At 49.0% G+C, this 24,110-nt stretch overlaps 2 protein-coding genes across 4 annotated transcripts in view; one reads left to right on the top strand and one right to left on the bottom strand.

The window, feature by feature from the left end:
* LOC141164978 (uncharacterized) overlaps positions 1-24,110 on the top strand; it is a 575,086-nt gene that overhangs the window by 145,327 nt on the left and 405,649 nt on the right. The gene's annotated exons all lie outside the window — the stretch shown is intronic.
* Positions 15,932-24,110, bottom strand: part of LOC141164970 (disintegrin and metalloproteinase domain-containing protein 33-like) — a 283,969-nt gene continuing 275,790 nt past the window's right edge. The window contains exons 13-23 of the mRNA XM_073650628.1: positions 23,295-23,384; positions 22,971-23,166; positions 20,719-20,827; positions 20,101-20,305; positions 19,433-19,510; positions 19,165-19,273; positions 18,875-19,013; positions 18,369-18,459; positions 17,953-18,198; positions 17,760-17,878; positions 15,932-17,610 (exon numbers count right to left, since the gene is read on the bottom strand). Coding sequence (XP_073506729.1) covers positions 17,553-17,610; positions 17,760-17,878; positions 17,953-18,198; positions 18,369-18,459; positions 18,875-19,013; positions 19,165-19,273; positions 19,433-19,510; positions 20,101-20,305; positions 20,719-20,827; positions 22,971-23,166; positions 23,295-23,384 — 1,440 coding nt within the window. The 3' untranslated portion in view covers positions 15,932-17,552. The remainder of the gene's footprint in view (positions 17,611-17,759; positions 17,879-17,952; positions 18,199-18,368; positions 18,460-18,874; positions 19,014-19,164; positions 19,274-19,432; positions 19,511-20,100; positions 20,306-20,718; positions 20,828-22,970; positions 23,167-23,294; positions 23,385-24,110) is intronic.

Below are 24,110 nucleotides of genomic sequence, written 5' to 3'. Positions count from 1 at the left end.
GGGACAAAATTCCACACAATACCGGTATAAGATACAGAGTAGAAATCTTTTTTAGGTTAATCCAGTGGATTCTTCACAATGGTCGAGGGTCCTCCACCCGTCTCCTCTGGATCATTTTAGCATGTTCATGGAGTTCATCTAGGGGTCTTTATTGTGACCGTAGACCACAGAAATAACATCTGTCGTGCGGGTAATTTTCCAGACACGCTTTATGCCTTTTGGTAACTATAGTTCTAGAACTAAGTTTATACAGTTTTAAATCTCTATAGTGATATAAATTATATACAGTGTCTCTCACAGGTGAAGTGACCTACGATAAAAATTACCGACCTCTCCATTCTTTGTAGGTGGGAAAACTTACAGAATCGGCAGTGGATCAAATACTTATTTTCCCTACTGTACTTATTACAATTTTTTTTGTAACCGTTCTGGTGTTGTATTCATATATACTATTGATGGGTCTGGTGTTCTATTTATGTACTGATGATAGTTTTGGATTCATATTCATATACTGATGATGGTTCTGGTGATGAATACATCACCAAAACCATCACCATGGCATGAATACATAACCAGAGACATCAGTAGTACATGAATACTGCACTAGAACCATCATCACTACATAAGCAGAGCCATCAGTAGTACATGAATACAGCACCAGAACAACAATCACTACATGAATATGTCACTATAACCACTACGAGAACAGGAATACTGTATCAGAATAACCATAATTACATGAATATGGTACCAGAACTACTATCAGTGCAAGAATATGGCACCAGAACCCCCATCAGTACTGGAATACCTCACTAGAACCACTATCCGTTTTGTTGCAAGCTGTACTTGTCGCATAGTGAGTGTAAAATCCATCATACTATGATGGTATTTTACTATGATAGTATCTGTGATGGGGTCTGTTTGGTTTCCACCAGGTTATCCACCAAATGCTGGACTTTTCTGTAGTTAGGACGCTGTAGCAGCGCTGCCCGAATAGCGGAAAGCCAGATAGGGGATTAGCTCCGAGTAGTTTGTGAAACTTGTTGTGCACTGTTTGTTCTGAGCTTTCATTGCCATAGCTGGAGCATAGTTTGTGACTTTCTCCAGCTATATCTTCCTATGTTCATGTTGGTAATATCGTTATTGTAAATATTGTTATTTTCATCTCCCGACATATAATTCCTTTGTACATAATAAAGCCGGAGTTTTGTTTCCGCCTTCTCGTCTGCTGTCCTGTACTTGAATCTGCCTTGTGTTGTTCTTTGGACACTGGTACAAAACTGAAGACAGACGCCGGCTACAGAAGAGGACGCCGCACAACATGGGAGCGGAGGAAGGTAAGAAGAAAACAAAGAGGATATTATATAAGGAAGGGGCCCAGCGTGGGGGTCATTATACCAAAAAGGGACACATGATGGGGGTCATTATACCAGGAAGGAGCCTAGGATGGGGGTCATTATACCAGGAAGGGGCCCAGGATGGGGATTATTATACCAGGAAGGGGCCCAGGATGGGGATTATTATATAAGGAAGGGCCCAGGATGGGGGTCATTATATAAGGAAGGGCCCAGGATGGGGGTCATTATATAAGGAAGGGGCCCAGTATGGGTGGTCATTATATAAGGAAGGGGCCCAGTATGGGTGGTCATTATACCAGGAAGGGCCTAGGATGGGGGTCATTATATAAGGAAGGGGCCCAGTATGGGTGGTCATTATATAAGGAAGGGGCCCAGTATGGGTGGTCATTATATAAGGAAGGGGCCCAGGATGGGGGTCATTATATAAGGAAGGGGCCAGGATGGAGTTCATTATATCAGGAAGGGGCCCAGGATGGGAGTCATTATATAAGGAAGGGGCCCCAGGATGGGGGTAATTATATAAGGAAGGGGCCCAGAATGGGGGTCATTATACCAGGATGGGGGGCATTATACCAGGATGGGGGGCATTATACCAGGAAGGGGCCCAGGATGAGAGACATTATTACAGAAATGACAGGGGACATTACAGGAATAAGCCATGAGGTCCATCTGACCAACATGGTGGTGGATCCCAGGTCCACATTTTGCACCGGGGCCCATAGGACTAAAATCTCTCCACTGCTGCACCCCCATGTTTTACGCCGGTCCCCACCTCGGTCAGTCTGTGTGACATCCGGTGGCCCGGGCCCAGGGGGCTTACACAACACAAGCAGCCGCTCCTGGAGAAGAACAACGATGGAATCCATGTATTCTGAACAAAAACGGAAATATACTGAAGTAAGTACACTGAGGAGACGGACAGGACAGACACCCCCGCAGATTCACCCGGGGACTTGGGTCTTTTGGGATTTTTGAAGGTTAGGGCTGATAACTGCAAGAACTTGTTGAGACTTGTTAGGACATTTCCTATTCTGCAGATTTTTCTAAATGTATCCACTGGCGACTCCTAGAGGACGGAGGCGGCGCAGCACGTTATAAACAGAAATGTACAGCTATAAAAGTGAGCAGGCTGCAGAGCAGCAATCAGAATGCAGCGCCCTCCACTGGTATACAGAAGAGTCACATGATAACTGCCGGACCCAGGGATATGTACTACAGCCCCATAATTGCTATTGGGGAACATAGACCCAAAAGATTAAAAAACATATTTAAGTTTCAGCCCATATCGCCGTAGCGGTCACAACATGCTGTGTGATGAAGAACTTAAAACTATGAGGATAATGTAATTTTCAAGCCACAATCATTTCTTACTGACATCAGGTTCTGTTCCTGTATCAATGTACTTAGATTGGTTTTGTTCCCATATCTATGTAGTAACCTCGGTTCTCTTTCCGTGTCTATATAGTAAGAATGGTTCTTACTGAACACACTTCTTACACGCTTACTGAAACTTATTTAAAACTTCGTTCAAAAGCCTTTATTGGTGATGAAGCCTCAAGACGCTGTCAGGCAAAATGTATTTTTGTCCTAGTTTAAAAAATGAGAGATGTCTAAAATCTCCACCCCATGCTCATTTGGAAGAAGCTACATAGTACTCACTCGTACTTCCAAAAACCAGGAATTTTTATGAGCGCCATAAAGCCTCAGCCCAGAGCAAGCCTTCTGGTAAACTGGAAATTCCCTCCAAAAATCCTATTGTCTATCTGTACAAACGTTTAATGTCGATTTTAATAATGCACATGATGGTCACAAACACAGGGACCACATTTTTGAGATGTTCACCTTTTTCCAATTGTGATGGTGTGGTTTTCGTGGCTGGGAGACCACCGGAAGCCCAGGAAATGGGTTCTGAGCTTCTGAGCGACATAGAGATATCATATTTGATATCCATCTTCATGAATAGTGATGACGGCAAACATGATGTCTCCATCTTGGATGTGGGACTCCCCCATACCAAGATATGAAATCTGAAGGATTTTTATGTCTTCTGCAGCTGGGTGGGTTCACAAAACCGAGCCCCCATGTGAGGTAAACAACAGGGGTGTCTCCCAATGTTTTGGCCCCTTACTAAAAACCAGAACGGACATTTTTAAGTCATTCTTGCCAGGGACGTCAGATGCATGCACACCTCGCTGCGTGGAAGAATCACATCTAATTTCCGGGGAGCCGTCCCCCCCACAGAATCTGAGACCATCACCTCGTGGCGCAGGTTTTGCTATTATTTACCCCTTTTATTTTAATAACTGTTTTATGCATATATGTAAATTGTCTCTTTTATAATATCTTGTATATCTTTTGTAAACACTGCCAACTTTCGGGAGTAAATCATTATTATTTACCAGCTTCGTTCTTCTTGTCCTATGTCGAGCAAACACGTTCCTCACCCGCTAATTCACGTTACCTAGCGGGTACCCGATCCACCTGTTAAGCGATCGGTGGTGGCAGTATACCAGTATTTATGTGATATTGTGGTTTGAGGGTGGCTGGTCGGAGGTATATATACATTCCTGGAAGGAACTGGTGGTATATATACGTCCTGTCACATCACGTGCCGCAATAGTCGACATAAATTAGAGCAGCTGCGCCCGTGCTTATCCTCGGTCAATACCGTATTTGACCAGCAGGATAAGGGGGCGCCAGAGGGCTGCAAGGTCTGACCAAGTGTGTTTTCTTGACTGACGCATCCCCTGTATGGAGAAACTAGTCGCAGGCATTGCTCAGCTGTGATTTTGGCCCATTCTTCCACACAAATATTCTTCACATCCTGACGCTCCCGTGGCTCCTTCTATGATCTCTGAGCTTTAGTTCCTTCCATACATTCTCTGTAGGATTCAGGTCCGGTGATCGGCTCGGCCATTCTAGCAGCTTTATTTTCTGTCTCTGAAACCAGTTGAGAGTTTCCTCGGTTGTGTGTTTGGGATCATTGTCTTGCTGAAATGTCCACCTTCGTTTCATCTTCAACATCCTGGTAGATGGCGGCAGGTTTTGATCAAGAATGTCTCGGTACATTTGTTCATTCATTCTTCCTTCAATCATATGAAGTTTGCCAGTGCCGTATGCTAAAAAACAGCTCCACACCTTGATGTTGCCACCTCTACACTTTACTGTCGGTATGGTGTTTTGGGGTGATGTGCAGTGCCTTTTGGCCTCCAAACATAGTGTGTATTATGGCATTAAATGAGTTAAATTTTGGTCTCCCCTGACCAGAATATATTCGCCCAGTATTTCACAAGCTTGTCTATATGTGGTTGAGCAAAGTGTTAACGTGTTTGAACATGCTTTTCATTCAGCAATGTAGTCTAATGGGATGAGTCTGCATACAAGTCAGGTTGCGTGGTGAGCGTGCATACAGGCCATGGAGGTTGCGTGGTGAGCATGCATACAGGTCATGGAGGTTGTGTGGTGAGCGTGCATACAGGCCATGGAGATTGTGTGGTGAGCGTGCATACAGGCCATGGAGGTTGCGTGGTGAGCGTGCATACAGGCCATGGAGGTTGTGTGATGAGCGTGCATACAGGCCATGGAGGTTGCGTGGTAAGCGTGCATACAGGCCATGGAGGTTGTGTGGTGAGCGTGCATACAGGTCATGGAGGTTGTGTGGTGAGCGTGCGTACAGGTCATGGAAGTTGTGTGGTGAGCGTGCATACAGGCCATGGAGGTTGCGTGGTGAGCGTGCATACAGGTCATGGAGGTTGTGTGGTGAGCGTGCATACAGGCCATGGAGGTTGCGTGGTGAGCGTGCATACAGGCCATGGAGGTTGCGTGGTGAGCGTGCATACAGGCCATGGAGGTTGTGTGAGGAGCGTGCATACAGGTCATGGAGGCTGAGTGGTGAGCGTGCATACAGGCCATGGAGGTTGTGTGGTGAGTGTGCATACAGGCCATGGAGGTTGTGTGGTGAGTGTGCATACAGGCCATGGAGGTTGTGTGGTGAGCGTGCATACAGGTCATGGAGGTTGTGTGGTGAGCGTGCATACAGGTCATGGAGGTTGTGTGGTGAGTTTGCATACAGGCCATGGAGGTTGTGTGGTGAGCGTCCATACAGGCCATGGAGGTTGTGTGGTGAGCGTCCATACAGGTCATGGAGGTTAGATAAGATAAGATATACTTTATTTATCCCGGAGGAAATTGCGGTATCACAGCAGCAGAACACAGATCTCGAACATGACACATATGATAACATAACATTTGGAATGCTTTAGACATTGCTTTTCAGACATTTGTTAAACACCCCCATAGCTGTTGGAACAAACGATCTCCTGTATTTTTCCTTTTTACACCTTAGTTGTATTAGGCGATTGCTGAATGTGCTCTTCTGTTTCGCAAACAGTTCATAAAGTGGGTGTGTGTTGTTGCCCATTATAGCTTTGCACTTCTTCTTAATCCTATCCTCTACCACCTCTTCAAAAGTCCCAAGCGGTAGGCCCACCGTCGCGCTAGCCTTCTTGATAAGTTTGTTGAGCTTGTTGGCGTCAGCAACACGCACACTGTTACCCCAGCAAATTATTGCCGCAAAGGTGGCACTAGCCACAATGGATTGGTAGAACACCTCAAGCATTTTGCCACACACATTAAAAGACCTTAACTTCCTTAGGAAGTACAATCTACTCATCCCCTTCTTGTAGACCTTCTCCATGTGGCACTTCCAGTCTAGCTTGCTATCCAGGTAAACCCCCAAATATTTGAAACTGTCCACCATCTCCACATCCTGACCGTCAATGGTAACAGGTAGGCATACCTTCTTGCACCTTCCATAGCTCATCACCAACTCCCTGGTTTTCTTAACATTTAGTTCTAGATGGTTAGCCTGGCACCATGCTACAAAGTCCGCAACCACCCTTCTATATTCCTCTTCATCCTGGTCCTTCCCAATACCGCCAACTATCACAGAGTCATCCGAGTACTTCTGGAGGTGACAACGGTCTGATTTATACTGAAAGTCAGCTGTGTACAATGTAAAGAGGAATGGCGACAGCACTGTTCCCTGCGGGGCTCCGACACTGCTCAGTACACTATCTGATGTAGCCGTCCCCCACCTAACAAACTGTGGCCTATCCGACAGGTAGTCAATTATCCAATTCACAAGTCCCTCATCCACCGCCATTTTAATCAACTTTCCACGCAGTAAGAGTGGCTGTAATGTGTTGAACGCACTAGAGAAATCAAAGAACAAAGCACGCACTGTGGTTCCATCATTGTCCAAAAGGGAATGTACTGTTTGTAGCAGAGACGCTACAGCATCGTCCACCCCCAGTCCCTGCCGGTACGCAAACTGAAGAGCATCAGTATGCGCCATCACCCTCGGACACAAGTGAGCAACTACTATTCTCTCCAAGGACTTCATCGCATGCGATGTTAAGGCCACCGGTCTATAGTCCCCCGGGGAAGCCGGGAAGGTAGTCTTGGGAACCGGCACCAGGCAGGAAGCCTTCCATAGCACTGGTACTCTCTTTGATTGTAAGCTCTGGTTAAAGAGATGCTGGAAGACAGTACACAACTCATTTGCACACACTCTGAGGACACGTGGACTGAGACCGTCAGGCCCTGCTGCTTTGCCAATGGCCAGCTTACTAAACTGGCCCATCACGTCATTTTTGGAGACCGAGAAATGATCTATTTCACCCCTGTTAATTTAGCTAGTTGTTCCCCGGCCTCCTCCCCCTTCCCTGCTGCTACCGCACCTTTATTGCTGAATCTATTGCAGAACTCAGGTTGTGTGGTGAGCGTGCATACAGGTCATGGAGGTTGTGTGGTGAGCGTGCATACAGGCCATGGAGGTTGTGTGGTGAGCGTTCATACAGGCCATGGAGGTTGTGTGGTGAGCGTGCATACAGGTCATGGAGGTTGTGTGGTGAGCGTGCATACAGGTCATGGAGGTTGCGTGGTGAGCGTGCATACAGGTCATGGAGGTTGCGTGGTGAGCGTGAATACAGGTCATTGAGGTTGTGTGGTGAGTGTGCATACAGGCCATGGAGGTTGTGTGGTGAGCGTCCATACAGGCCATGGAGGTTGTGTGGTGAGCGTGCATACAGGCTATGGAGGTTGTGTGGTGAGCGTGCATACAGGTCATGGAGGTTGTGTGGTGAGCGTTCATACAGGCCATGGAGGTTGTGTGGTGAGCGTGCATACAGGCTATGGAGGTTGTGTGGTGAGCGTGCATACAGGCCATGGAGGTTGTGTGGTGAGCGTGCATACAGGCTATGGAGGTTGTGTGGTGAGCGTGCATACAGGCCATGGAGGTTGTGTGGTGAGCATTCATACAGGCCATGGAGGTTGTGTGGTGAGCGTGCATACAGGCTATGGAGGTTGTGTGGTGAGCGTACATACAGGTCATGGAGGTTGTGTGGTGAGCGTGCATACAGGCTATGGAGGTTGTGTGGTGAGCGTGCATACAGGCCATGGAGGTTGTGTGGTGAGCGTGCATACAGGCCATGGAGGTTGCGTGGTGAGTGTGCATACAGGCCATGGAGGTTGCGTGGTGAGCGTGCATACAGGCTATGGAGGTTGCGTGGTGAGCGTGTATACAGGTCATGGAGGTTGCGTGGTGAGCGTGCATACAGGTCATGGAGGTTGCGTGGTGAGCGTGCATACAGGCCATGGAGTTTGTGTGGTGAGCGTGCATACAGTTCATGGAGGTTGTGTGGTGAGCGTGCATACAGGCCATGGAGGTTGTGTGGTGAGCGTGCATACAGGCCATGGAGGTTGTGTGGTGAGCGTGCATACAGGCCATGGAGGTTGCGTGGTCAGCGTGCATACAGGCCATGGAGGTTGTGTGGTGATTGTGCATACAGGCCATGGAGGTTCTGTGGTGAGCGTGCATACAGGCCATGGAGGTTGTGTGGTGAGCGTGCATACAGGCCATGGAGGTTGTGTGGTGAGCTTCCATACAGGCCATGGAGGTTGAGTGGTGAGTGTGCATGCAGGCCATGGAGGTTGTGTGGTCATCGTGTATACAGGCCATGGAGGTTGGGTGGTGAGTGTGCATGCAGGCCATGGAGGTTGTGTGGTCATCGTGTATACAGGCCATGGAGGTTGTGTGGTCATCGTGTATACAGGCCATGGAGGTTGTGTGGTCATCGTGTATACAGGCCATGGAGGGTGAGTGCATTACTTATTGTTTTCTTTGAAACGATTGCACCTGCTGACTCCAGGTCTTTCTCTCCATTGGTGGCTCCTTGGCTCTTGGAGAACTCTTCTGATAACTCATTTCACTCCTCAGTCTGAAATCTTGCAGGGAGCACCTGGTCGTGGTCGGTTTATGGTGAAATCTTGCAGGGAGCACCTGGTCGTGGTCGGTTTATGGTGAAATCTTGCCAGGAGCACCTGGTCGTGGTCGGTTTATGGTGAATTCTTGCGGGGAGCATCTGGTCGTGGTCGGTTTATGGTGAAATCTTGCGAGGAGCACCTGGTCGTGGTCGGTTTATGGTGAAATCTTGCAGGGAGCATCTGGTCGTGGTCGGTTTATGATGAATTCTTGCAGGGAGCACCTGGTCGTGGTCGGTTTATGGTGAAATCTTGCAGGGAGCACCTGGTCGTGGCCGGTTTATGGTGAAATCTTGCAGGGAGCACCTGGTCGTGGTCGGTTTATGGTGAAATCTTGCAGGGAGCATCTGGTCGTGGTCGGTTTATGGTGAAATCTTGCAGGGAGCACCTGGTCGTGGCCGGTTTATGGTGAAATCTTGCGGGGAGCACCTGGTCGTGGTCGGTTTATGGTGAAATCTTGCGGGGAGCACCTGGTCGTGGTCGGTTTATGGTGAATTCTTGCGGGGAGCACCTGGTCGTGGCCGGTTTATGGTGAAATCTTGCGGGGAGCACCTGGTCGTGGTCGGTTTATGGTGAAATCTTGCGGGGAGCACCTGGTCGTGGTCGGTTTATGGTGAAATCTTGCAGGGAGCACCTGGTCGTGGTCGGTTTATGGTGAATTCTTGCGGGGAGCACCTGGTCGTGGCCAGTTTATGGTGAAATCTTGCGGGGAGCACCTGGTCGTGGTCGGTTTATGGTGAAATCTTGCGGGGAGCACCTGGTCGTGGTCGGTTTATGGTGAAATCTTGCAGGGAGCACCTGGTCGTGGTCGGTTTATGGTGAAATCTTGCAGGGAGCACCTGGTCGTGGTCGTTTTATGATGAAATCTTGCCGGGAGCACCTGGTCGTGGCCGGTTTATGGTGAAATCTTGCAGGGAGCACCTGGTCGTGGTCGGTTTATGGTGAAATCTTGCAGGGAGCACCTGGTCGTGGCCGGTTTATGGTGAAATCTTGCGGGGAGCACCTGGTCGTGGCCGGTTTATGGTGAAATCTTGCGGGGAGCACCTGGTCGTGGTCGGTTTATGGTGAAATCTTGTAGGGAGCACCTGGTCGTGGTCGGTTTATGGTGAATTCTTGCAGGGAGCACCTAGTCGTGGTCGGTTTATGGTGAAATCTTGCAGGGAGCACCTGGTCGTGGTCGGTTTATGGTGAAATCTTGCGAGGAGCACCTGGTCGTGGTCGGTTTATGGTGAAATCTTGCAGGGAGCACCTGGTCGTGGTCGGTTTATGATGAATTCTTGCAGGGAGCACCTGGTTGTGGTCGGTTTATGGTGAAATTCTGCAGGGAGCACCTGGTCGTGGCCGGTTTATGGTGAAATCTTGCAGGGAGCACCTGGTCGTGGTCGGTTTATGGTGAAATCTTGCAGGGAGCACCTGGTCGTGGTCGGTTTATGGTGAAATCTTGCAGGGAGCACCTGGTCGTGGCCGGTTTATGGTGAAATCTTGCGGGGAGCACCTGGTCGTGGTCGGTTTATGGTGAAATCTTGCGGGGAGCACCTGGTCGTGGTCGGTTTATGGTGAATTCTTGCGGGGAGCACCTGGTCGTGGCCGGTTTATGGTGAAATCTTGCGGGGAGCACCTGGTCGTGGTCGGTTTATGGTGAAATCTTGCGGGGAGCACCTGGTCGTGGTCGGTTTATGGTGAAATCTTGCAGGGAGCACCTGGTCGTGGTCGGTTTATGGTGAATTCTTGCGGGGAGCACCTGGTCGTGGCCGGTTTATGGTGAAATCTTGCGGGGAGCACCTGGTCGTGGTCGGTTTATGGTGAAATCTTGCGGGGAGCACCTGGTCGTGGTCGGTTTATGGTGAAATCTTGCAGGGAGCACCTGGTCGTGGTCGGTTTATGGTGAAATCTTGCAGGGAGCACCTGGTCGTGGTCGTTTTATGATGAAATCTTGCCGGGAGCACCTGGTCGTGGCCGGTTTATGGTGAAATCTTGCAGGGAGCACCTGGTCGTGGTCGGTTTATGGTGAAATCTTGCAGGGAGCACCTGGTCGTGGCCGGTTTATGGTGAAATCTTGCGGGGAGCACCTGGTCGTGGCCGGTTTATGGTGAAATCTTGCGGGGAGCACCTGGTCGTGGTCGGTTTATGGTGAAATCTTGCAGGGAGCACCTGGTCGTGGTCGGTTTATGGTGAATTCTTGCAGGGAGCACCTAGTCGTGGTCGGTTTATGGTGAAATCTTGCAGGGAGCACCTGGTCGTGGTCGTTTTATGATGAAATCTTGCCGGGAGCACCTGGTCGTGGTCGGTTTATGGTGAAATCTTGCAGGGAGCACCTGGTCGTGGTCGGTTTATGGTGAAATCTTGCAGGGAGCACCTGGTCGTGGCCGGTTTATGGTGAAATCTTGCAGGGAGCACCTGGTCGTGGCCGGTTTATGGCGAAATCTTGCGGGGAGCACCTGGTCGTGGTCGGTTTATGGTGAAATCTTGCAGGGAGCACCTGGTCGTGGTCGGTTTATGGTGAATTCTTGCAGGGAGCACCTGGTCGTGGTCGGTTTATGGTGAAATCTTGCAGGGAGCACCTGGTCGTGGTCGGTTTATGGTGAAATCTTGCAGGGAGCACCTGGTCGTGGTCGGTTTATGGTGAAATCTTGCAGGGAGCACCTGGTTGTGGTCGGTTTATGGTGAAATCTTGCAGGGAGCACCTGGTCGTGGCCGGTTTATGGTGAAATCTTGCAGGGAGCACCTGGTCGTGGTCGGTTTATGGTGAAATCTTGCAGGGAGCATCTGGTCGTGGTCAGTTTATGGTGAAATCTTGCAGGGAGCACCTGGTCGTGGCCGGTTTATGGTGAAATCTTGCGGGGAGCACCTGGTCGTGGTCGGTTTATGGTGAAATCTTGCGGGGAGCACCTGGTCGTGGTCGGTTTATGGTGAATTCTTGCGGGGAGCACCTGGTCGTGGCCGGTTTATGGTGAAATCTTGCGGGGAGCACCTGGTCGTGGTCGGTTTATGGTGAAATCTTGCGGGGAGCACCTGGTCGTGGTCGGTTTATGGTGAAATCTTGCAGGGAGCACCTGGTCGTGGTCGGTTTATGGTGAATTCTTGCGGGGAGCACCTGGTCGTGGCCGGTTTATGGTGAAATCTTGCGGGGAGCACCTGGTCGTGGTCGGTTTATGGTGAAATCTTGCAGGGAGCACCTGGTCGTGGTCGGTTTATGGTGAAATCTTGCAGGGAGCACCTGGTCGTGGTCGTTTTATGATGAAATCTTGCCGGGAGCACCTGGTCGTGGCCGGTTTATGGTGAAATCTTGCAGGGAGCACCTGGTCGTGGTCGGTTTATGGTGAAATCTTGCAGGGAGCACCTGGTCGTGGCCGGTTTATGGTGAAATCTTGCGGGGAGCACCTGGTCGTGGCCGGTTTATGGTGAAATCTTGCGGGGAGCACCTGGTCGTGGTCGGTTTATGGTGAAATCTTGCAGGGAGCACCTGGTCGTGGTCGGTTTATGGTGAATTCTTGCAGGGAGCACCTAGTCGTGGTCGGTTTATGGTGAAATCTTGCAGGGAGCACCTGGTCGTGGTCGTTTTATGATGAAATCTTGCCGGGAGCACCTGGTCGTGGTCGGTTTATGGTGAAATCTTGCAGGGAGCACCTGGTCGTGGTCGGTTTATGGTGAAATCTTGCAGGGAGCACCTGGTCGTGGCCGGTTTATGGTGAAATCTTGCAGGGAGCACCTGGTCGTGGCCGGTTTATGGCGAAATCTTGCGGGGAGCACCTGGTCGTGGTCGGTTTATGGTGAAATCTTGCAGGGAGCACCTGGTCGTGGTCGGTTTATGGTGAATTCTTGCAGGGAGCACCTGGTCGTGGTCGGTTTATGGTGAAATCTTGCAGGGAGCACCTGGTCGTGGTCGGTTTATGGTGAAATCTTGCAGGGAGCACCTGGTCGTGGTCGGTTTATGGTGAAATCTTGCAGGGAGCACTTGGTCGTGGTCGGTTTATGGTGAAATCTTGCGGGGAGCACCTGGTCGTGGTCGGTTTATGGTGAAATCTTGCGGGGAGCACCTGGTCGTGGCCTGTTTATAGTGAAATCTTGCGGGGAGCACCTGGTCAGGACAGGTTTATGGGGAAAGTATGTTCTTTCCACTTCCAGATTATGTCCTCATGATTGCTCACAGGAACATTTAGTAGTTTAGAAATTATTCTGTAACCAATGCCATCAGGATGTTTTGCAACAATAAGGTTGTGAAGGTCTTGAGGCAGCTCACTGGTGTTACCCATCATGAGATGTTTCTTGTGTGGCACCTTGGTAATGAGATTCCTTTTTTTTGGCCATCAGTTGAACCAGCTGATCTTATTTGTCGCTAAGTGGCAGGATTGCTTTCTAGTTACTGATAAATCTCAGTGGGTGTCAGGACTTTCCAGGGCCTTTTGCTCTGCTCTTTCTTCAATGTGTTCAATACTTTTTCAGTGTGTCATTTCTCATTATTACACATAACTTAATTTCTGGACATCTATAGTAATTTATTTTCCTGTGTGGATTAGATGGGTTGTTACCGGCATCTGGTGAGAATTTCATGTCAATACCACCTTTAGAAATATATTTACTTAGAAAATAGGTTGCATGTTCAATACTTATTTCACCTGCTGTATGTAGAAAGCTGGTTCTGCTCCGTATCTATGTAGAAAGCTGGTTCTGTTTCCCATATCTATGTAGTAAGCTCGGTTCTGTTCCCATATCCATGTAGTACGCTGGTTCTGTTCCCCTATCTATGTAGTAAGCTCTGTTCTGTATCTATATGATTAGCTGTTTCTGTTCCCCTATCTATGTAGTAAGCTTGGTTCTGTTGCTTTTTCTATGTAGCAAACTGGTTTTGTTCTTGTATTTATGTATATTTCTGGTTTTGTTCCAGTATCTATGCAGTAAGCTTGGTTCTGTATCTAAGCAGTAAACATGATTCTGTTCATATTTATGTAGTAAATGTCAGCTCTTTAGTGAAGATGTTTCTTTGTGGAGTCTGATGTATTGAGTCTGCTCCGTGGAGAGTTTGGTGTAGTAGACTACCAGCTTTGTATTTGGGTTGCATATTATAAGGTTATTATGGTCTTATATCAGTGAACCACTCTGCACCACCCACAAGTAATGCAGAATAAACTAGACAAATCATTGATCCCACTAAATGATCTTGCAAACAGACCAATAATATATCTGAGATTGCACATGTGTGTGATCCCCATGGGAACACAACACCAGACACATTTTTTATATATATATTTTTAACTCTGTTATTTCTGCTGCTCTTATGCAGCAGTCAGAGGTGAGCAGTTTAAAGATGGGCCATCTGCAACTTTTTAGCCCATGCTGGGTGATTGTCCACAGGCTAAAATTTGACAGCCAACCCCTCATTGTTACCCTCCCCAGGCGTGGTCCACCAACAAATATATTATTTGAAGAGCAAGGCGTATAATAGTCCATGAGGTCACAAAGGAACCCAAGGTCACCTCTGAGCAACTAAAGGCCTCTGTCACGTTACCTATTGTTAATGATCATGAGTCCACCATCAGAAGACACTGAACAACAATGGTCTGCATGGCAGGATGGCGAGGAGAATCACACCGCTCTCCAAAAAGAACATCACAGTTTGCTAAAGATCACCTGGACAAACCCGAAGGGGTACAGGAACAATGTATTGTGAACGGGATGAGACTAACATAGAGATTTTTGGATTCAGCTTTTTGTGTTTGGGGAAAGAAAAACTGCATTACAGCATAAAACCTCCGACATCTGTGACATACGGTGCTGGTATCAGGGTCTGGGTGGACGGCGCCATCAGTGGTAGAAGAACGAATTCTGAATTATACCAGAAAATTCTAAAAGAACAATGTCAGATGTCTGTCCATGAGCTGAATCTCAGGAGAACGAGGGTCCTGCAGCAAGACGACCCAAAGCCAAAAGAGGTATTATTTAACAGGTGACCGCCCATCACCCCCATCATCAGTATCTGGTGAACGCCCGTCACCTCCATCATCAGTATCTGGTGACCGCCCATCACCCCCATCATCAGTATCTGGTGAACGCCTGTCACCTCCATCATCAGTATCTGGTGACCGCCCATCACCCCCATCATCAGTATCTGGTGACCGCCCGACACCTCCATCATCAGTATCTGGTGAACGCCTGTCACCTCTATCATCAGTATCTGGTGACCACCCATCACCCCCATCATCAGTATCTGGTGACCGCCCGACACCTCCATCATCAGTATCTGGTGACCGCCCGTCTTCTCCATCATCAGTATCTGGTGACCGCCCATCACCCCCATCATCAGTATCTGGTGACCGCCTGACACCTCCATCATCAGTATCTGGTGATCGCCCGTCTCCTCCATCATCAGTATCTGGTGAAGGCCCGTCACCTCTATCATCGGTATCTGGTGACTGCCCGTCACCTCCATCATCAGTATCTGGTGAACGCCCGTCACCTCTATCATCGGTATCTGGTGACTGCCCGTCACCTCCATCATCAGTATCTGGTGACCGCCCATCGCCCCCATCATCAGTATCTGTTGACCGCCTGTCGCCCCCATCATCAGTAACTGGTGACCGCCAATCGCCCCCATCATCAGTATCTGGTGACCGCCAATCGCCGCCATCATCAGTATCTGGTGACCGCCCATCGCCCCCATCATCAGTATCTGGTGACTGCCTGTCGCCCCCATCATCAGTAACTGGTGAGAGCACATCTTGGATTCCCCATCTGCTGTGAAGTCTTTGCCTGGGAGAGACCTGGCTGATGCAGTATAACTACCTTGTATCCTGTTGCTGCTCTCACCATTGCAGCAAAGTTTGGCTGTTGCAACCTCCTCCGTCTCCCTCACGTCTTCTGTGTCCTCCAGACGTCTCCGTCTCCCTCACGTCTTCTGTGTCCTCCACACATCTCTGTCTTCTCCAGACCCCTCTGTATTTCCTTCAGACTCCTCTGTCTCAGCATCAACCTGGGGAACTCGGTCAGGGAGTCAGGGAGTGTTCCAGGAGCAGGAAATGTAAGATATAATATACAATGTGCAACATAGAGGTGTAGAGAATAGTTCATTGCATAAGATCATCCGGATCATAACCGCGCTCCTGTTCTCACAAAATGTATATGATTTCTCTAGCCACAAATCAATGGCCACACTGCCAGCCCAGGCCTGTATCTGCTGCTATATACAAAGTATCTGCTGGGTCTCTAAACAGTTACATGTTCATTTCAACCCAATGAACCACAATTAAGGCAAATTATCTGTAAAAAAAAGTATTTTATTAAAAACAACTATTTTCTGTACCACAGAATTAAATACAATGATCAGCTCATCCTAAGAGGAGTGGGCTCAGGGGCAGAGAGCCTTGTAAACATTCAGCAGTATAGGGGTGGGCACCTGTCAGGCTGTCCTGGCACGGCAGCCTGGGGTCAATGAAGAGAGAAGCTATATGATCAAGAAGAGGAGTATTCATAGTTGTATAATCTGGCATCAGTGCGGACCCCATGGCCGTACCCCATACTTTTAAGTGGTCGTTAAACACAGGAAATAACCACCATATGGTGTGTTAAGCTATGCAATATATACCTTGCTTTCTATATATCTTCCATCAGCCTGGTATTAAGGCACCGTACGCCCTGGAAATTACTTCATCAGTCAATCTGCCTATAGGCTGACTAGTGATTCCCATAGCGAATAAATAGATTAAAGGGACACTTTAAATAGTAAAAATGTGGATGTAGAAATGTCTCGTATATCATATAAAGGGGAACCTCGTCACTCCGCAGAGGGAGAAGGCAGCAGAGAGGAGACATGAAAGTACCAAATCAGTCTAAATTGTAACCATAGAATTTCTGGAAAATGAGGAAGCACTGGTAGGCAATCTGTGCTAAAACTACAACTCCCAGCATTCCCGGATAGCTGCAGTTACATCTACTACCAGGGAACACTGTAAATTACCGGCAGGACCATGTGACGAGCCAGGATATCAGCACCAGCTAATACGAGTATATAGTATACTGCCCATATTGCACTATTCGTATTTCCTATGGGAGCAGAGGACGATGTAAACTTGTACAGTATATAATATACAGTATATAAGCGAGTCCCCCGACTGCCGATCCCTGGTCAGAATACAAGGTATGACTGAGCACATGTCCCATGTCGAGCCTCCACGGGTGGTTGTATATGTGTACACATGGTAGAGGTGGTCCGCACTAAGACAGACCCCACCTCAATGTACGGTCCAAGAGAAGGTCTCTACGTAGGTGCATGGGTGGAGTGTCACCTGGATTCCCAATCGTTGCAGGCTATTATAACGGGGGCCATATGGGAAGGAATTCGTTTCTACACTTCCTTCATCTTCTTCTCATGAAACGAACACTCAATCCATGGACATAAAGTCCCGCCGTGATGGACGTCATCATAGGTCCATGCGAGAAGACATCGGGAGAGTCAAACCAGGAGGTGGGCCGTCATGGGAGAGGTGCTCTGGTTCCACGTGGCTGACGGATGAGATAACATTATTTTTTGGGCTTTCCGTAAACACCTCAATATTTTTGCATATGATAATTTTATAAGGCACTGAAAAAAAAAGTCTTAATATTTGGTCCACAAAGGCAATGAAAGTCTTCTTCACGCTGAGACCAGGTCCAGTAGAGCATCACCGGAGGAGTGTAGGTGATATTCCACATATATCTGAGAAGACCATGGACGTTCCTCCATGAAGACTCGCTTGGTGTCCAGCATGATCACCTATGATCTCAGCATGGAAATCTCAGCAGTTTTAGGGTCTTCTCATCCTCATCGTGCTGCTGGTGTCAGGATGGCGTGTCTCCTAGTTCCTGGCTTTGTTTCCCGCTCTTGGATTGCTGACTACGTCATTGTTTTTGGAGAAAGGCCGCAGCTGTCGCTTGAACTCTACTTCCAGGCTTTGGCCTTCAGGAAGAAAGAAACAGGAGTCAGTTTTAGGAACTTTTTCTGTCACATCTGTAACTTTTAATGTTAATAAAACAGATATGGTGGTGGAACGATCAGGAGATACGTCCATGTGGTGAAGACCTTCCATAGTAGCACCAATCACCTACCAGTGCGAGGCTTTCATCTGCATGGCGGAGTTGGTCAGAGGAGGTTTCACCGGTGTCTTCACCAGAAAACATTCCTTCTGGACTGGGTTCCCGGGAAGAGGCTTTCGGGGAGGGTTCAGCTTCAAAAAAATAAAGAAAACAAGTCACATTATACTGTCATTTTTTCCAGAAGCTTTGCGCTTGACAGCGTTACCTGTGGGGTCCGGGCAGGACACGAGGGCAGTGGCTTCTTAGGCGGCAGGAGCTTGGCGTGCTGGCTGTCCTGCTTGGCCTGTACAAGTGGAGAAGACTTGACTGGTGGAGGAGGTCTGGATGGTTTCAGCTGTATGCTGGTCTTGGGCGTTTGGACGCTTGGAGGCACCAGTGGACGAACAATGTTGACCGGCTGAGAGTTGACCTGCGAGGTCCCACTTTTCCCATGGAAAGCAGACCATGAACTCTGTGTAGGGAGAGCGAAAGATCAAGTAAACTCAAAAAGTGGACAGGCGGTGACACGAAGAGGAAAATGGATTGATGGCATCATAAGGTAATCCTAAGAGACTCAGTTTATCCCAAACCCGGGCTGTGCTCAGGTCGACCTCCATAAGTAATGGAGCATTTCAATGTTACCTTCTGTGTTGCTGGAGGTGGAAAACTGCGCCGGGTGAAGATGGTGCTGGAGTGTCCTCTACCCGGCTGCTGGCGATGACCTGTCCGCATTCTGTAAAATGACAAGACAACTATGGAGAAAGCTCATAGTAAATATGTAAAAAAAGATTTATTGAGGCCGAGGACACGTGTCAGATGTCAGAGCTCCCGCTGCAGAAACGAGAAATGAGAACCCTGCGGAGAACTGTCCTACGTGAAGAAAACAGCGAGAGGACAAGGAGCTTCTCCAAGAGAAAACTCTACGACCACTGAGTCACCAACACCATAAGATCTGGTCACATTGACGACCAACTGCTAGAGTCAAGAACAGTTGGGCACCAGTCCTCCATGTGCCAGAATCCCATTGGTTCTGAAAACCCAAATGTAGTTAGGACATGGCTCCTGCACCTAGAGAGGTCTATCATGGGGAGACTTGTACTTCTATGGATGGTGAGGATACGTCGATGACGTCATTCACATCCGCTCACCTGCACTTCGCTCTGCTCTTGTTGACCCATTTCTTCAGTTGAGAATCCGGTTTTCTGTACCAATAACACATCCCAAATCCGATGAGAGGAAGGATGACGAGGAAGAGGAGGAGCAGGAAGACGATGAGACCTTCCTGGACTGTCGATGGAAACATAAAATGTCACATTAATCTCATGCAGGAGAGCGGACTTCGGTCTAGTCGGACACGGTCTCCACCTCGGTGGTGGCTCCTGATATTAATGATGGAAGATAATGAAGCAGAACTGAGACAACACATGAAGTAACTCACAGTCGTCGGAGACGGGCCCACTGTCAATGCTTCCCCCATCACCAGATGCTTCACAGTATGGGGGGCCCCAGCCTGCGTTACAATGGCAGTTTCCTTTACTGTTGCACACCTAGACAAGGGTGAAGAACCAGTCAGTAACAAACCCTCAGCTGTGAGAAGTGTTAGGTCCAGACTCGTTTTCAGCTTTTGCGTTTGGTACTGGTTATGGCTTCTTTGCATTTGGTCACTTTTTTTTTTTTGTAGATGTTCGTATTTTCAGAGGACTCACCCCGTGCCCATTGCATCGTGCTATACATTTATCCCATTCGAAGAAGGAGGCGTTCTGGCACTGGCGATCCTTACACACCTAGAAGGAGAGGCGAGAGGGTCGTCATACGGGGGGTCTACTGTGCCCAGAAAGGAAAAAAGCGTAAGGTACCACCAGGAATATAAAACGTTCACGTCAACTGAAAAGAAGATCCGAAAGAAAGAAGAGACCAATCAAATCGAGGGTATGAGGCCTCCAGGAGACCCCGAGGGAAAAGACGCTCAAGGTTGGGGGGCTTCAACTGCCGGATCCTCAGCTCCCATGGGAATTAATCCAATCGTGGAGATGTATGAATGGAGCTGATCCCACAGATGATTGATTGCCTGAGATCTGGGATCTGGAGAGAAGTCATCACCTGGATCCTCAGATCATTCCTGGCCGAACATTAACCTGGTGAAGATGGCGCTGCCCTTAGGGAGTCCCGCCACCATGCATGGGAACTGTACAAGAGTCACATCCACATGACGCAGCCATCTCACTGCCACCACCAACGACTTGTCCTGGTGCCAGCCCTTCTCGAGGTACATGAGGTGCCCATATGAACGCCAGGAGCCAGCAGAACAACAATGTGCACAGTGTAGACACGATCCCGATGGAGGTCAGCGACCACCACGTACTGGTGGACTCACCATGCCATCCCCACACTTGGTGCCCGTCATCACCAGCCCGGGGTCGGAGGAGTCTCCCTCTTCCTCCTGCACGGAGTAGGAGTGTGTGCCGCGACACTTCACCTCGTGCCCGTTGATCTGGATGGTGGTGTCCATGGACACGGTGTTCTCGTCTTTGGGACGCCGGGCGCTGCTCTCACACTGGATTTTTCCACACTTGGCGTCTCTGTAACAAAAAAACAAAGAGGAATTTATGGGTTTTGCTCCAATTTCCACTAATGAAAAAACCTTCAAAAATCGTATCGATCAGGCAAATCTGACGACTGAAACACTTTCCTGATCCGGCCTGAGGACCATGGCCGACCCTCTGACAACCCTTCTGTCTCATCACACTACGGCACGATTCCTCCGCCATCGTCTGTAGTCTCTACTGCTCCTCGCTTTCCCCTTCTCTGTAGATTCGATGCTCCTTCCCCTATGGTCTCCCCCCATGGCGGAGTATTCCCCTAGGGCATCAATCTACAGAGGTTGTAGGGGCCCCTGGGGCCGGTGGACTCCATGGCTGCACCCGGAGTGGTGTGACGAGGGGGCTATGGGTGCACCGTGTCTCCTGGGGGCTCGTTATTACGGATCACTCACTTGGGTTTACACCTGATGAACTTTCCCTGGGGGTCTTTTCCGCAGTTTCCGTATTTGTCTCCGGCCTTGTTGACGTCAATGAAGCAGATGTCCTGTGCCGGCCGCGCGCCTGCGGAGGAACCGGGAGAAGATCAAGATGGAGCATCAACCACTGACTCATGTTCCCCCATGGCGGAGGTGAGAAACCTGAGGCCGGAGGAGGAGACATCGGGGTCACAGCCCCCGATCCTGAGATGGACCAGCTGAGGACTGTACGACCTCGACCCAACAGGACCCAGGACCCCAAAGCCGAGAGCAGGAGCCTACAGGCGTCCAATCACAGGAGCGAAGCACAGGAGGTAACCCCGAATCAGTACACAGTGACTGCACCAGCAGAACAGTGAGTGCAGCTCTGGAGTATAATACAGGAGGTAACTCAGGATCAGTAATGTAATGTATGTACACAGTGCCTGCACCAGCAGAATAGTGAGTGCAGCTCTGGAGTATAATACAGGAGATAACTCAGGATCAGTAATGTAATGTATATACACAGTGACTGCACCAGCAGAACAGTGAGTGCAGCTCTGGAGTATAATACAGGAGGTAACTCAGGATCAGTAATGTAATGTATGTACACAGTGCCTGCACCAGCAGAATAGTGAGTGCAGCTCTGGAGTATAATACAGGAGATAACTCAGGATCAGTAATGTAATGTATGTACACAGTGACTGCACCAGCAGAATAGTGAGTGCAGCTCTGGAGTATAATACAGGATGTATCTCAGGATCAGTAATGTAATGTATGTACACAGTGACTGCACCAGCAGAATAGTGAGTGCAGCTCTGGGGTATAATACAGGATGTAACTCAGGATCAGTAATGTATGTACACAGTGACTGCACCAGCAGAATAGTGAGTGCAGCTCTGGAGTATAATACAGGATGTAACTCAGGATCAGTAATGTAATGTATGTACACAGTGACTGCACCAGCAGAATAGTGAGTGCAGCTCTGGAGTATAATACAGGAGATAACTCAGGATCAGTAATGTAATGTATGTACACAGTGACTGCACCAGCAGAATAGTGAGTGCAGCTCTGGAGTATAATACAGGATGTATCTCAGGATCAGTAATGTAATGTATGTATACAGTGACTGCACCAGCAGAATAGTGAGTGCAGCTCTGGAGTATAATACAGGATGTATCTCAGGATCAGTAATGTAATGTATGTATACAGTGACTGCACCAGCAGAATAGTGAGTGCAGCTCTGGAGTATAATACAGGAGGTAACTCAGGATCAGTAATGTAATGTATGTACACAGTGACTGCACCAGCAGAATAGTGAGTGCAGCTCTGGAGTATAATACAGGATGTAACTCAGGATCAGTAATGTAATGTATGTACACAGTGACTGCACCAGCAGAATAGTGAGTGCAGCTCTGGAGTATAATACAGGATGTAACTCAGGGTCAGTAATGTAATGTATGTACACAGTGACTGCACCAGCAGAATAGTGAGTGCAGCTCTGGAGTATAATACAGGATGTAACTCAGGATCAGTAATGTAATGTATGCACACAGTGACTGCACCAGCAGAATAGTGAGCGCAGCTCTGGAGTATAATACAGGATGTAACTCAGGATCAGTAATGTAATGTATGTACACAGTGACTGCACCAGCAGAATAGTGAGTGCAGCTCTGGAGTATAATACAGGATGTAACTCAGGATCAGTAATGTAATGTATGTACACAGTGACTGCACCAGCAGAATAGTGAGTGCAGCTCTGGGGTATAATACAGGAGGTAACTCAGGATCAGTAATGTAATGTATGTACACAGTGACTGCACCAGCAGAATAGTGAGTGCAGCTCTGGAGTATAATACAGGATGTAACTCAGGATCAGTAATGTAATGTATGTACACAGTGACTCCACCAGCAGAATAGTGAGTGCAGCTCTGGAGTATAATACAGGATGTAACTCAGGATCAGTAATGTAATGTATGTACACAGTGACTGCACCAGCAGAATAGTGAGTGCAGCTCTGGAGTATAATACAGGATGTAACTCAGGATCAGTAATGTAATATATGTACACAGTGACTGCACCAGCAGAACAGTGAGTGCAGCTCTGGAGTATAATACAGGAGGTAACTCAGGATCAGTAATGTAATGTATGTACACAGTGACTGCACCAGCAGAATAGTGAGTGCAGCTCTGGAGTATAATACAGGATGTAGCTCAGGATCAGTGTCTCCGGCGTTCCTTCTTACATACCGGCCCCCCAGAGGTGCACACATTGCTGTCCGTGTGTCAGGCACATGCCGGTCATACAGTACGCCTCGCCGTAGGCACAGGGGGATCCGTCCAGCATGTACACATTGGCCGGGCAGAAGGCGTTGTCTCCTCGGCAGAATTCAGGCAGATCACAAGCCCCCGACTTCTCACGACAGAGGGTCCCGGCAGATTTTAACTATTGATAAAAAGAGAATAATCGTTTAGCTGATATGGCGGTGTATAGGATCTATCGGCAGCTTTAACCGCCATATCACAGGCGGTGGTGCGCGGCGGCGCCGATACATGAGGTCTGTGTTCTGGCACCTTGCAGTCCTGGCAGCAGTCTCCGTGGGCGCACTGAGCGCCCTCCTTCAAGGTGCAGTCCCTGGCGTTGCAGCACGGATTGGTACATTCCTGCAGGAGACATATTGTATTAGCTTGTGATAAGGTAAGACTCCTACAGAGGGGAGAGACCCCCTACAGAAGAGTGAGACCCCCTACAGAAAGGAGAGACCCCCTACAGAAAGGAGAGACCCCCTACAGAAAGATGAGTCCCCCTACAGAAAGATGAGTCCCCTTACAGAAGGGAGAGACCCCCTGCAGAAGGGTGAGACCCCCTACAGAAGGGTGAGACCCCCTACAGAAGGGAAAGACCACCTACAGAAAGGAGAGACCCCCTGCAGAAGGGTGAGACCCCCCTACAGAAGGGTGAGACCCCCTACAGATAGGCGAGACCCCATACAGAAGGGAGAGACCCCTTGCAGAAGGGAGAGACCCCCGGCAGAAGGGTGACACCGCCTGCAGAAGGGAGGGACCCTCTACAAGTAGGCAAGACCCCATACAGAAGGGCGAGACCCCCTACAGAAGGGAGGGACCCCCTACAGAATGGTGAGACCCCTACAGACAGGTGAGACCCTTACAGAAGGGTGAGTTCCTCCACAGACAGGCGAGACCCCCCACATACAGGTGAGACCCCCCACAGACAGGTGAGACCCCCTACAGACAGGCGAGACCACTCCACAGACGGGTGAGACCCCCTACAGACGGGTGAGACCCCCTACAGACGGGAGAGACCCCCCACAGACGGGTGAGACCCCCCACAGACAGGTGAGACCCCCTACAGACAGGCGAGACCCCCCA

The sequence above is a fragment of the Phyllobates terribilis genome, unplaced genomic scaffold, assembly GCF_046119375.1.
Source record: "Phyllobates terribilis strain yellow unplaced genomic scaffold, ASM4611937v1 Scaffold_1__5_contigs__length_1240528914, whole genome shotgun sequence".
Classification (NCBI taxonomy): domain Eukaryota; kingdom Metazoa; phylum Chordata; class Amphibia; order Anura; family Dendrobatidae; genus Phyllobates; species Phyllobates terribilis.
Note: the sequence above shows the minus strand (reverse complement) of the source record. Positions and strands in the feature narration are given on the sequence as shown.